General features: G+C 48.9%; 3 protein-coding genes across 3 annotated transcripts; 2 read left to right on the top strand and 1 right to left on the bottom strand.

The window, feature by feature from the left end:
* Positions 1 to 270: 270 nt before the first annotated feature.
* On the top strand, positions 271 to 1,856 carry BKA55DRAFT_509646 (Sodium/calcium exchanger protein-domain-containing protein; the record flags this gene model as incomplete). The annotated part of the gene is made up of 4 exons (XM_046187538.1): positions 271 to 577; positions 644 to 782; positions 835 to 1,041; positions 1,097 to 1,856. The coding sequence occupies 4 exons, from the start codon at positions 271 to 273 to the stop codon at positions 1,854 to 1,856; spliced, it is 1,413 nt and encodes a 470-aa protein (XP_046050180.1).
* Positions 1,857 to 2,181: 325 nt separating this feature from the next.
* BKA55DRAFT_509956 (uncharacterized protein) lies at positions 2,182 to 4,959 on the bottom strand (the record flags this gene model as incomplete). Its single annotated transcript, XM_046187558.1, has 2 exons — positions 2,182 to 3,089; positions 3,147 to 4,959. The coding sequence occupies 2 exons, from the start codon at positions 4,957 to 4,959 to the stop codon at positions 2,182 to 2,184; spliced, it is 2,721 nt and encodes a 906-aa protein (XP_046050179.1).
* Positions 4,960 to 6,630: 1,671 nt separating this feature from the next.
* Positions 6,631 to 10,409, top strand: BKA55DRAFT_538783 (armadillo-type protein; the record flags this gene model as incomplete). Its single annotated transcript, XM_046190063.1, has 7 exons — positions 6,631 to 6,745; positions 6,811 to 8,843; positions 8,892 to 9,183; positions 9,236 to 9,390; positions 9,442 to 9,723; positions 9,775 to 10,071; positions 10,122 to 10,409. 7 exons carry the CDS (start codon positions 6,631 to 6,633, stop codon positions 10,407 to 10,409), a joined length of 3,462 nt encoding a protein of 1,153 aa, XP_046050178.1.
* Positions 10,410 to 11,243: the final 834 nt, after the last annotated feature.

Here is an 11,243-nt window from a genome sequence, read left to right as displayed (position 1 = left end):
TTCTCTCTCGCCTTTATATCCATCCATCCCTTCCCTCTCTTGTTACGTGCTTGGTCCTCTCCCTTTTATTTGCCTACTAACCACTCCAAGTCGAGAGGCGGCACGACCGTAACAATTAAACACACACTATACGCGGGACGGTCTGGCAGCTGGCTCCCTCCCACAAGCCCCCAGGTCCTAGTCCCTGGTCTCGACCCTTCTTTCTCGGAAATTTGGCAAAACTACCTATAACTGAACTGTACTGAGGTGAACATTATAAAGGCAGCCAACATGCCTCGAGATCGCTCCTCTTCACGCTCCCATCGACATCGCTCATACAACTCTCCCGACATGCGACAGGTCTCATCCGACGACCGTACTCTCCCGGTTCCAAACACATATAGCGAACACAAGAGAGGAGAGAAAAGAAACCACGGCAACGGCAGAATGTCTCGATATATCAAGCCTGCGGGCGAGAGTGGCCGAAAGGGTTTCCATCCTATTCACTTCTCCAAGATCTCGTTCAGATCAGCCAGTCGAGCTAGTTTGCTTTGCAACTTTCTCTGGCCTTTCGTTCCTGCTGCCATTGCTGTTCGCTGTAAGTGTTTTCCGACAATATCTCGTCTCCTGTGTACCTTAGACTTGGCTCACACGTACCTATCAGATGCTATGCCCGATAATCACATCACCATTTTCGCGCTGGCCTATATCGCCATGGTCCCGTGTGCCAATTTGATCGGCTTTGCTGGTCAAGAGCTTACACGAAAGCTGCCTCATGTCTGGGGTGTCCTTCTTGAGATCACGTATGTCCCCCATGGATTTGAGTCCAAGAAACAATAACTAAGATATCTCTAGCATTGGTTCTATCGTCGAAATCATTCTCTTCATGGTTCTTCTTTCCAAAGATATGTTTTACGTTATCAAGGCTGCCATCATGGGTTCGATTCTTGCTACCATGCTCCTATGCCTCGGTGCTTGCTTCTTCGTCGGTGGCATGTTGAAAGAAGAGCAGGAATTCAATGAGGCTATCAGCGAAGCCGGAAGCGGTCTACTTCTAACTGCGTCAGTTCAACTTCCCCGACCCTTCCCCGTCGTTCAATGACTGACTCATTCATAGTGGCGTTGTTCTGGCCCTTCCTACTGTCTTCGAGTATGGTGTTGGCAATGGCCAGTCACTTACCGCCGCAAGCCTCGAACACAAGACACTCCAGATCTCGCGCGTCATTTCGGTGCTTTTGATCATCGCCTACCTTGTATATGTCTTTTTCCAGGCTCGAACTCACCATGGTATTTACGATGCCGTCTTCGAACAGGATGAGCACAATGATCGAGACAAGCACAAGGACCAAGCCAAGGCCAAGCTTACGCTGACTGAGTGCATCATCGCTTTGGTCATCGCCGTGGGCCTTGTTGCATGGACGGCAGTTATTCTCGTTATGCAGATCGAACATGTCATCGAAAAGGGTCATGTCAGCGACGCATTCATGGGTCTCATCCTCGTCCCACTCGTTGAGAAGCTTGCTGAGCATTTGACCGCCATTGATGAGGCCTGGGATAATCAAATCAATATGGCCATGTCCCACGTCCTCGGAGCGACTTTACAAACTGCTCTCTTCAACGCCCCTCTTGCCGTCATTGTCAGCTGGGGCCTCAACAAGGGTCTTGATCTCAACTTTGCAGTTTTCGACCTCGTCATGCTCATCCTTGCCATTCTCACCGTTGGTCGATTCCTCCAAGATCAGAAGAGCAACTACCTGGAAGGCTTTCTGCTCATCATTCTTTACGTCGCTATTGCTGTTGCAGCGTACTACTATCCAGACCCAACTGGCCATGGATCCGAGGGAGGTGCTGAAGGTAGTTCTGAGGGTGGACATTGATAGAACCTTCATCGATTCGTTCTGAGTCTACCTGTTGTCTCTCTCTATCTTATTACGATGTTATGACCAGGAGCCACTTTCCAGTTTGATATTGCTCAGGGGATAGCATGTCTGCATAGATGCACAAAGTTGGGTCGCGGAAGCATGTATAGCATACTGTTTGTTCTTATGTACGTTGCTCAAACTCTGAGTTTATAGAGTTGCCAAGGAATCCCAAAAATAATCTATCCTCTAAACGCCATTTTCCTCACGCCTCCCTGTAAAGAACATCGTTTAATACGTAAGCGGTCCACTCTGACTATCAGATCATCGCTCTGAAGATCCTTCAGAAGAAAACAAAATCATCTGATTTGAAACCCATGGCTAAAAATGAAGCCTCAACAGCCTTAACCATCGGTGGAGGTCCACAAACAAGCACCAGCTCGTCGCCCTCACCGCTCGCCTTGGGCAGAGCCATGTGTTCAGGAACCAGGGCTTGGTTCACAAAACCCTTGAGGCCATTCCATTCGGGTGGCGGATTAGAGAGGGCATTAACTACTCGGCATCTTGAAGGATTGGCAGCCTCAAGTTCGTCGAGCTCCTCCTTGCAGAGAATATCGTCCACACTCCGGTTGCCGTTGAAGACCAGACATGGAGTTGTGTCTTGGGGGTTATGCATAACGGCGCGGAGTACTTGGCGGATAGGAGTAATGCCAGAACCACCACAGACCATGATGAAACGGCGAACACGACGTTCTCTTTCATTGATTGTGCAGAGGCCATTGCCGTGGTAGACGAATTTGCCCGTAGGTCCCTTGAAGTCAACCCAGTGGCCAATGGGAAGGGCATCGAGTGCTTGTGTCATGACACCACCCTTGCGCTGGGGAGTATCGTAGTAGATCTTGATAAGAATATCCAGACGACCACAATCTGAGCCGTCGGAGTATGGTGTGTATGAGCGGATGATGGCCTCGCGGGTGGCAGGGTCACGGAGACGCATCATAAGATGCTGGCCAGTGGGGAGGCCGATCTTCTGGCCTTCGTGGTTGAGCTTGAAGGAGAAGATCTTTGTATCTGGTGAGATGGACGTCTTCTTATCGAGAATGGCCTTGCTCCATGTCTTGGCTTGTAGGAACACTTCTCGGTTTGCGTCGTCGTTCGTCTTGGTAGCATCGCCACTGAGAATGGCACGAGATTCTCCATCGAGGGTGCCAATGTGGTATGTGGGCAACATGGCTTTTGCATTTTCGCTGTCTGAGATGAATGTTAGTGGACATTTCAATTGGCTTAGTATCCTTGGATGGAACTTACGAATGGCCATGAATTCTTCAGTAGCATCTTGACCAGCGGCGCCAAAGATTGATGCTGCACCACCAGGGTGGCCAGAGAGGTAAGGAGTGCCATCGTACACTTCGCCCTTGACAACGAACCAAGGCTCTTCTTCACCACTGTGGGCCTTGAGCTCTTCTATGGTGATTTTTCGGTTGATCTGAGGGTTGGTCATGCAGATCTGCTTCTCAGGCTCCTTTACCACGACCTCTTGGACTTCACCAGGGGCCTTCTCACCCCAGTAACCGTTGGTAAGGTTACCACCAGCTTCCTTCACTCGCTCCATCCAACCCTTGATCTTCAGGGTAGCGTGTGTGGGATGCTCAAAGCGAAGTGCATGATCCTCCTTGTGAATCACGATGCGGAACCATGGGTTGTTCATCATACCCAATACGCTCCAGTACATATCTCGAGGCTGCACGTTCATGGACTCGTCCATAGCACGCATCATGATGTCGTCTGCACTCTTTAGCTCATCCAGAGGAATGTCAAGGTCCCAGAAACACCAGCAGAAGGATGTCTCACGCCACCACATGTCGACACGTCCTCCGTAGAGGGTATCACCTTCAGGGGCGTTGCGGTAGTCATCCTCAGGGTACCGGATGTTGGCGAGTCTCCAAGATTTACCCTTATCAAGGGTAACTTCGACTCTTGTGATGCGTCTTCCACCACCACCGTAGGCATAACCTCGCACCTTATAACTTGCCGGAGCATCTGTGAACGGAACCTTCTCTTCATGGGCAGGATAGCAAATGGCACTGTTAGTGCTGAGGTCGTAAATGGCGTATTTCTCATCCTTCCAGACCTCAGGCAAGTTTGCACTCTCTTCAGGTGAGATCATGGTGGGTAGGACACGGTTGTCATAGATGTGATACCAATTGTCGCTAGGCTCTTGAGTGACAGTAATCTTCTTAAGCCACTTAATGCTTCGACCGCCGATTTGCCCAGGAATGACGATACGGACAGGCTTGCCGTGGTCTGGATGTAGGGTCTTGCCGTTCATCTTGTGAGCCACCATGACACCTCTGTTAGGATCCATGCACCAGTTGAGCTTGATGGATGTACCATAGTAGCCATTGGGTAACTTGTCTGCTCCCTCGAAGCAAACATATCGGGCTCCGCGCTTGGGCTTTGCTGCAGCAAGGAGATCCCCGATAGCAACACCGGTCCAGAGAGCTGTCGACAAGCCGGCGGCTCCCCAGGAGAAACCCTTGGTCTTGCGTACAATATTCTGCTCTTTGCGACGGTTTCCAGCACACACGAATGTTACTGGATAAGTCAATTGCTGATAGTTGTTGATGAGATCCCGTACGTTCATCTTGATTGGGTTTTCGACAAGGCCACTTATTTCGAACTCCCAATCGAGGATATCATCATCTTCACATCTAGGTACGTGTCCGTGGTTACGGACATAGTGAAGATTCTCGCTGGTTAGGAAACCTTCATCGTATAAGTCGCTCAGGGGTGCCTCGACGTTGAAGGGGTGGACTCCAGTTAGACGAATGAGACGTGGATCTCTCTCAACAAAGTTGTCAGGAGTCTTGAGATCTTCTTTGAGGACAGACTTTGGCGAGCATTTGGGAGGAAGAGTATACGGCTTGATGTGGTCGAGACGAGGGGATTCGACTGATGAGAGTTCCTGCAGATCGTGGAAGCTACCTATCCGAGATGGTTTTGCTGTGCCTGGAGGAGTAGGAGGAAAGCTGTGGGTATGGGTATGGGTTGAGATTGGTTCAGAGTTTTCAGGAATCTTTTTCTGTTGTAGGAGGGTGGTTGTTGTTGTTGAAGTCTCCATAGTGAATGAAGATATGTGTTAGTTGTGAAGAGGTTTCAAGAATGGTTACACAACCGAGTGTATTGATAACATTGTTTGAATTAAAGATTAGTCTAAGAAGCAGCAGAAAGTGCAGTATAATAAGTCTTATCGCAAGTGATCTGACTTTGATGGCACTGCCGTTTGCCCGTGTCGTGGGCCTAGGACCCCCCTGAAGTTCTCCATTTGGATCTGCTGAGGCTTGGTTCATGATATCGTGTTTCTCTATTTCTCGCGAGGAGATGCAAGTTACAATCGAGTGGATGCATTGGGATCTGGTCTGATCCCGCGGAGGTTGAAGAGTATGCGTTATCAGGAGATGAAGGCGATGGGCGAATCACGTTTGTTCCTTAGCTGATTGCCGCCGGAGATGTCTAAATCACTGAGGGCCCACATAGCAACTGGGCTGATAAGGGGATAAAGATAGCAAGGCAGCGCATAGATGAGCACTTGTCGGTAATGTCTCGTGCATTATAGGTGACCAAGTTTTCTGCCCGGAGATGCTGAACATCTCAAGATCGTGGGCATATTCTCCGTCGAGATTTGACCATGGTCATACTATCAATGGATAGAGTTGACGTTGGAGGATTATGATGAAACAGGAAATGATATGTCTCGTCTTGAATGATATGATCGTCTGTTCTGTATCCGCTAGAATCCCTTTACTGAAATGTCGACTTATGAAGCCTCAACGAAGCAAATAAGGTGTTTATGCAAGATTCGAATAGATTTCCGTTTTTGGATACACCGATAACATTTGGTGCTCGATCTCAGAAACCTCCGAAGCTTCTATGGATGCAAGCTCCAAGATCTAGGCACAGGCGCTAGAATATTGTTCCGGCACTTGATTCAACACAACCCGGCAATAAAGGTAACGACTGCAGTAGCCCGACGGCGCGGCACTTGGTACTTTTACTCCATTACCACAAGATAAGCAGCCTAACCTAGAGCTGATTACCCATCCTATAGGGCTCATTATTCTACAATAATATTTACACCCTAGGGATACTATAAGTTTCCCGATCATATATATCATAACACTACATGGTTTAAGGAAATGGTGATGCGATGACCGAAGCCCTGACTCTGAGTAAACTGTCGGTGCGTTTGCGGCCTTTGCAATTTTGGATACTTGGGTCTTGTATTACCTCAGGTATCTTATAAGTGAGAAGATAATGGCATGTTCATCAGAGTTCCTGTTTATTACTATTACCTTGATTGCCTTGTTTCTTACCTTGTGTATCTATCTTGACTCACATGTAGTAGAAATAAAAGGTTCCGTTAGCCAGGGTATAAGACTTTGGTGGTAGGCGAAACTTGACTCCACCCTGGACACCTGCACCTCCACCTCTTTGGCTGTAGTATGTACCTTAACGTTGATTGCTGCCAACCTCAAAATCAGGTAACAGCAAAACCTCAAACATACACTGACTACCCTGGCGTATCAGCCCTGCCACATCGCATATCCCCCGTCCTGGCTTGACGGACGCACCCATGTCGGCTCTGTTGCCTTACCTACAGCATCAATTTCTGGGGAAATATATCCCTTAGCAGGCAGCCCGCGCTGAATGTAGCGCCGCCTCCACCCATCTCACATCCGATCTAGAACATATACCAGGTCGCGAATCGCCTCCAATCATACCGTGACCCGCCATGGATCGCGCAAGGAAGCGTATGATCTCTCACCACCCTCCCTATCTGTATAGTAGCTCATTGTCTCTAGGCGAACTGCGCACTTTGAACGAAAAGGCCTGGGATGGCGAATCTGGTATGAATCATCTCTGTTTACCCCACCACTCCCCCTCCATCTTCTATTAACAGCATCTGTCATAGACTTGTTCCCCGTTGGAAAGACTCTCGATTCGTCTCTCAAGAAGAATACCGCTTTTATCAAACGACTGCGAACCGCTATCACCACCGCTACCCTCAGCACCTTCCTCCAGGAAATCCGAACTTTGAGCCTACACAAGTACCTTTCCGAGATCATATCTGCCTGCTATGAGGGGCTATGCCGACTCAAGTCGCCCGGCGAGATCGAGGCCGGCGTGGAGATTGTCAGTGCTCTCCATCAGCGATTTGGTCCCAGCGAGTTTACGGAATACCTAGCTTGGCTGCTTGGGAAAGGCATGGCGACTCCGGATAAGGGTATCCTCAAATCCCTGGCACCAGAGGTTCGTGAGAAGGAAGAGAAGGAGCGTATCACAAGACAACGCGCATTGCTCCGTGTAGTGACCGAGTTGTGGCTCGTTGGCGTCATCAGGACCCTTGACGATGTTAGCAGGCCCGACGACGCAACAAAAGGAGCTGCAGGCAAAACCCCCGAACTAAAGACCCGAACGAACAAAGGCACCGGTGCGGAACCGTTCCCCCTCGAAGTACTTAAGGATTTACTCGGATACGACCGTGAACATGCCAACCTGCCGCTTCTTGTCATCTTTGTGAAGTCATTCAGCTGGGATATCCTCGGAGTCAAACCAACAGGAGCCGATGGTCGAAAGACGGTAGAAGAAGACGGTACTACTGAAGGAAACGAAGCCGACGATGGCAATAGTGGAAACGAGACGTCTCCCGACGCAGATCAGCCCTTTACCGAACCCGAAATGCGCGAGCGATTCAGGAGCATATTGAAGAAGTATTTTGATGATGTCAAGGGGCACATCACTCGGGATCAGAAGTCGATACAGTCGCAAGCTCGACGCAATGCTGAGGCATATGTCAAGTCTGGTGAAGTCTTTGAAGATCGACAGGCGAACTATGAGAAACAGGTCAAGGCTCAAGAACGCCTCGTTTCAAACGCTCAGGTTATCGCGGACGCCATTGGGGCCGAAATGCCGGATCTCAAAGACTCAGACGATTCATTTGCCGCTTCCAACGGGTCTATCGGTCTCGTTAAGACTGGCGATTATCTTCGCTCAATGGGGGACGGTGCTGGAATCTGGGAGGACGAAGATGAGCGACGCTTCTACGAAAATTTGGTTGATCTTAAAGGCAAGGTACCAGCTATTTTGCTGGAAGACGGCAAGAAAAAGAAGACAGACACGGACGAACAAGTTGGGAAGAAGGTAGACCCATCCGAGGCCTCAGAAGCCCCCAAGACTGCCGAGACTGCTGATGACCAGTCCACATCTATCGCTAACCGAACCATTGGGGCGCAAGTCGACGCTCTGCTTGCGCGTTTGCCAGAGTTGACCAACAAGGACATCGCAGATCAGACAGCTATCGATTTCTGTTTCCTGAATTCTAAGGCTTCTCGCAACCGTCTTGTGAAGGCCCTGACGGAAGTTCCCAAGGGTCGTAGCGACTTACTGCCGTCATGGTCTCGTCTCGTGGCGACTTTGGGTCGATATATGCCAGATGTCCCAAAGGGCCTGGTCGACTACCTCGATGCGGAATTTCGAAGCCTTCAAAGGCGGAAGGAAAAAGACTTCTTGGGACAAGTTCGTCTGAGCAACATTCGGTATCTGGCTGAGTTGACAAAATTTGGCATTGTGCCCGAGCATGTTGTCTTCCATTGCCTGAAAGTCAGCCTCGATGACTTTTCACGCATGAACATTGAGATTCTGTGCAACCTCATTGAGAACTGCGGCCGATATCTGCTTCGAAACCCTGAAACAGCTCCTCGTATGATGAGCTTTCTCGAAACACTGCAGCGCAAGAAGTCCGTCCAACACATTGGACAACCAGAGCGGATGCTCATCGATAACGCTGTTTACTACGTCGACCCACCAGAACGTTTAGCTATCGAGCAGAAGGAACGCACTCCCATGGAGCTCTTCGTTCGCAAATTGATCTACGTTGATATGACAAAGAGAAATTATAGCAAGATCTTGAAGCAGATTCGAAGGCTCCACTGGGAGGAAACAGAGGTATGCAGCAGAACCATTATTTTTATGAATATGTGCTGATAATTTTAGGTTGTTGCTATCTTGGAGAAGGTGTTCTCGAAGCCTGGAAAGGTGAAGTACGGAAGCGTTCATCTTCTTGGGATCTTACTCAGCGCGCTCTATCGCTACCACCCTGCCTTTGTGGTCAAGGTTATTGATAACGTGATCGAGTCTATGACGTTTGGCCTTGAGCAGAATGATTATAGGTTCTATCAGCGACGTATTGCCGAAGTCAAGTATCTTGGCGAGCTTTATAACTATCGTATGCTTGAACATCCTGTTATCTTTGACACTATGTACAAGATTATGACATTCGGATATGGTAAGACGTTCCTTGGACTGTTAACTTGTCCATCAACTGACTGGACTCACAGGTGGTCCACCTGTTCCTGGCAAATACATTCCGCTCGATCCTCCTGATGACTTCTTCCGCATCCGACTTGTGTCTACAATGCTGGAAACTTGCGGTATGTTTTTCAATCGTGGAGCAGCAGGCAAGAAGTTGGACTACTTTCTTTCCTTCTTCCAGGTAAGGTCTATCATTCTTGTGTTATGTTATGTCTAACCGAAACCCTGGCAGTATTACATCTTCACTAAAGTGTCGCTGCCGATGGATATCGAGTTTTTGGTTCAAGACACATTTGCTCTGACTCGACCACAATGGAAACTTGCCACGAGCTTGGATGAGGCCGTCAAAGCATTCCAACTTGCCGTTGCTCAAGATCAGAAATCGGCAGGCGTTGACAAGGGAATCGACGTGGATGATGCTACAAGTGACGCTTCGTCCGACGATGACAACGCGGATAATGATGAAGATGGCGACGACAACGAAGACAGCGCTTCTGAGGAAGAGGAAGCAGAGGTAATTAATCAATCGCCGTATACTTGGACATAATTGACGAATGTAATACAGGACGTTGAGGAAGATTCTGATGACGAGAGCACCTTTGACGAGGAAGCCATCGTAGTCACTCGACAAGAAGAGGAAGTTGACCCTGAAGATGAGGCTGATTTTGAGCGCGAGTATGCCAAGATGATGGCTGAAAGTCTCGAGTCGCGCAAGTTTGAGCGCAAGCAGCTCTTTGACGTGCCGCTTCCAGTTCGATCCAAAAACCGCGAAACTACCTCAACAGAGGGGGGCGAAGGAGAATCTCCTCCTGGCCATACTATGGCGTTCTCCTTGTTGACGAAGAAGGGCAATCGCCAGCAGGTAGCTTTCATTGTCACTCTGTGCCGTTCTCGATGCTGACCTGGAATTAGACACGGACTGTCGAACTGCCCTCTGATTCTACGTTTGCTATTGCAATGAAGAACCAGCAACAGGCTGAACGGGAGGAACAGCAGCGCATCAAGAATTTGGTGCTCAACTATGATCTTCAGCAGAATGAAGACCAAGATGGTGGTACAGACCCTGAACCCATACAAATTCATTACAACACCAATATTCACACATCAATTCAGGCAACGAACGGCCGGCGACGTTTTACCACAACCGGTTGGAGAGATCGAACAAGGATAGGAGCCAAAGATCTCGTAAACTCCAACTGAGCGATGTCGATTGGTAAAGATATTCGAATGGGTAAGACTTCTAATCAGGAAACCATTAGCCTCGGCGATAAACCAATCTCACTCGACGAGTACCTCCCAATGCAACCGTCGCTTCGCTTCTGGGTTATAGTCACGGATGCTGTGAGCGACAACCAACCCTGTGCCACATTCGTGCCGTCTTGGCGGGTCGCGCAAAGGGTGGTACAGCAAGCTGAATCCTTCTTGATGTTGACGCAAGCTACGCTTTTCGAGAATGCGGCTTCACACAGTCCAGCTTCGATACTGGAAGTATGCTCAGAGCAGTAAGGTAGCTTCTGCAGTATAAGCCTGGACGTCAAGACACGATCTTGCCACACGCGCGCGACGTGGCAATGTATTTGCCAGGAAATGGAAGGGACAAAGCATGCTAGAAGCACTTGCGTCCTCTAGAGTTGAGGATGTTTAGTCATCCAATATTGCTTGAGCACATCATTAGCTAAGGGCATTTAAACCACTGCCAGGTTGCTGTTTATCAGTACGTTGTAGCTTGAGATTGAAATACTGAACTTGATACTAGAGAGCATTGGACCTGGTCAACGCATTGAGATGATCAAGAGTGGAAGTGCTAAAGCTAAGATTGTTTTGTGTGTTTTTACAGATCGACTGTTGCTTATTAGTCCACTTTGTGGCAGGTAATATATCATGTGTAACCGTGATGAGGTTGGGAGGGCACGCAGTGTTTGGTGACCTTGAGATGGGGATCTTGAATACATCCGATGTTTCTTTCGTTCTCAGCCTCTTCTGCTCGCCGCACCTTCCCTCACATAATAGAAGTTTGTCAAGGCAGTTTCCTCT

This window comes from Fusarium redolens (assembly GCF_020744475.1).
Source record: "Fusarium redolens strain MPI-CAGE-AT-0023 chromosome Unknown BKA55scaffold_7, whole genome shotgun sequence".
Classification (NCBI taxonomy): Eukaryota; Fungi; Ascomycota; class Sordariomycetes; order Hypocreales; family Nectriaceae; genus Fusarium; species Fusarium redolens.
This window is presented reverse-complemented; position numbering and strand designations above follow the sequence as displayed.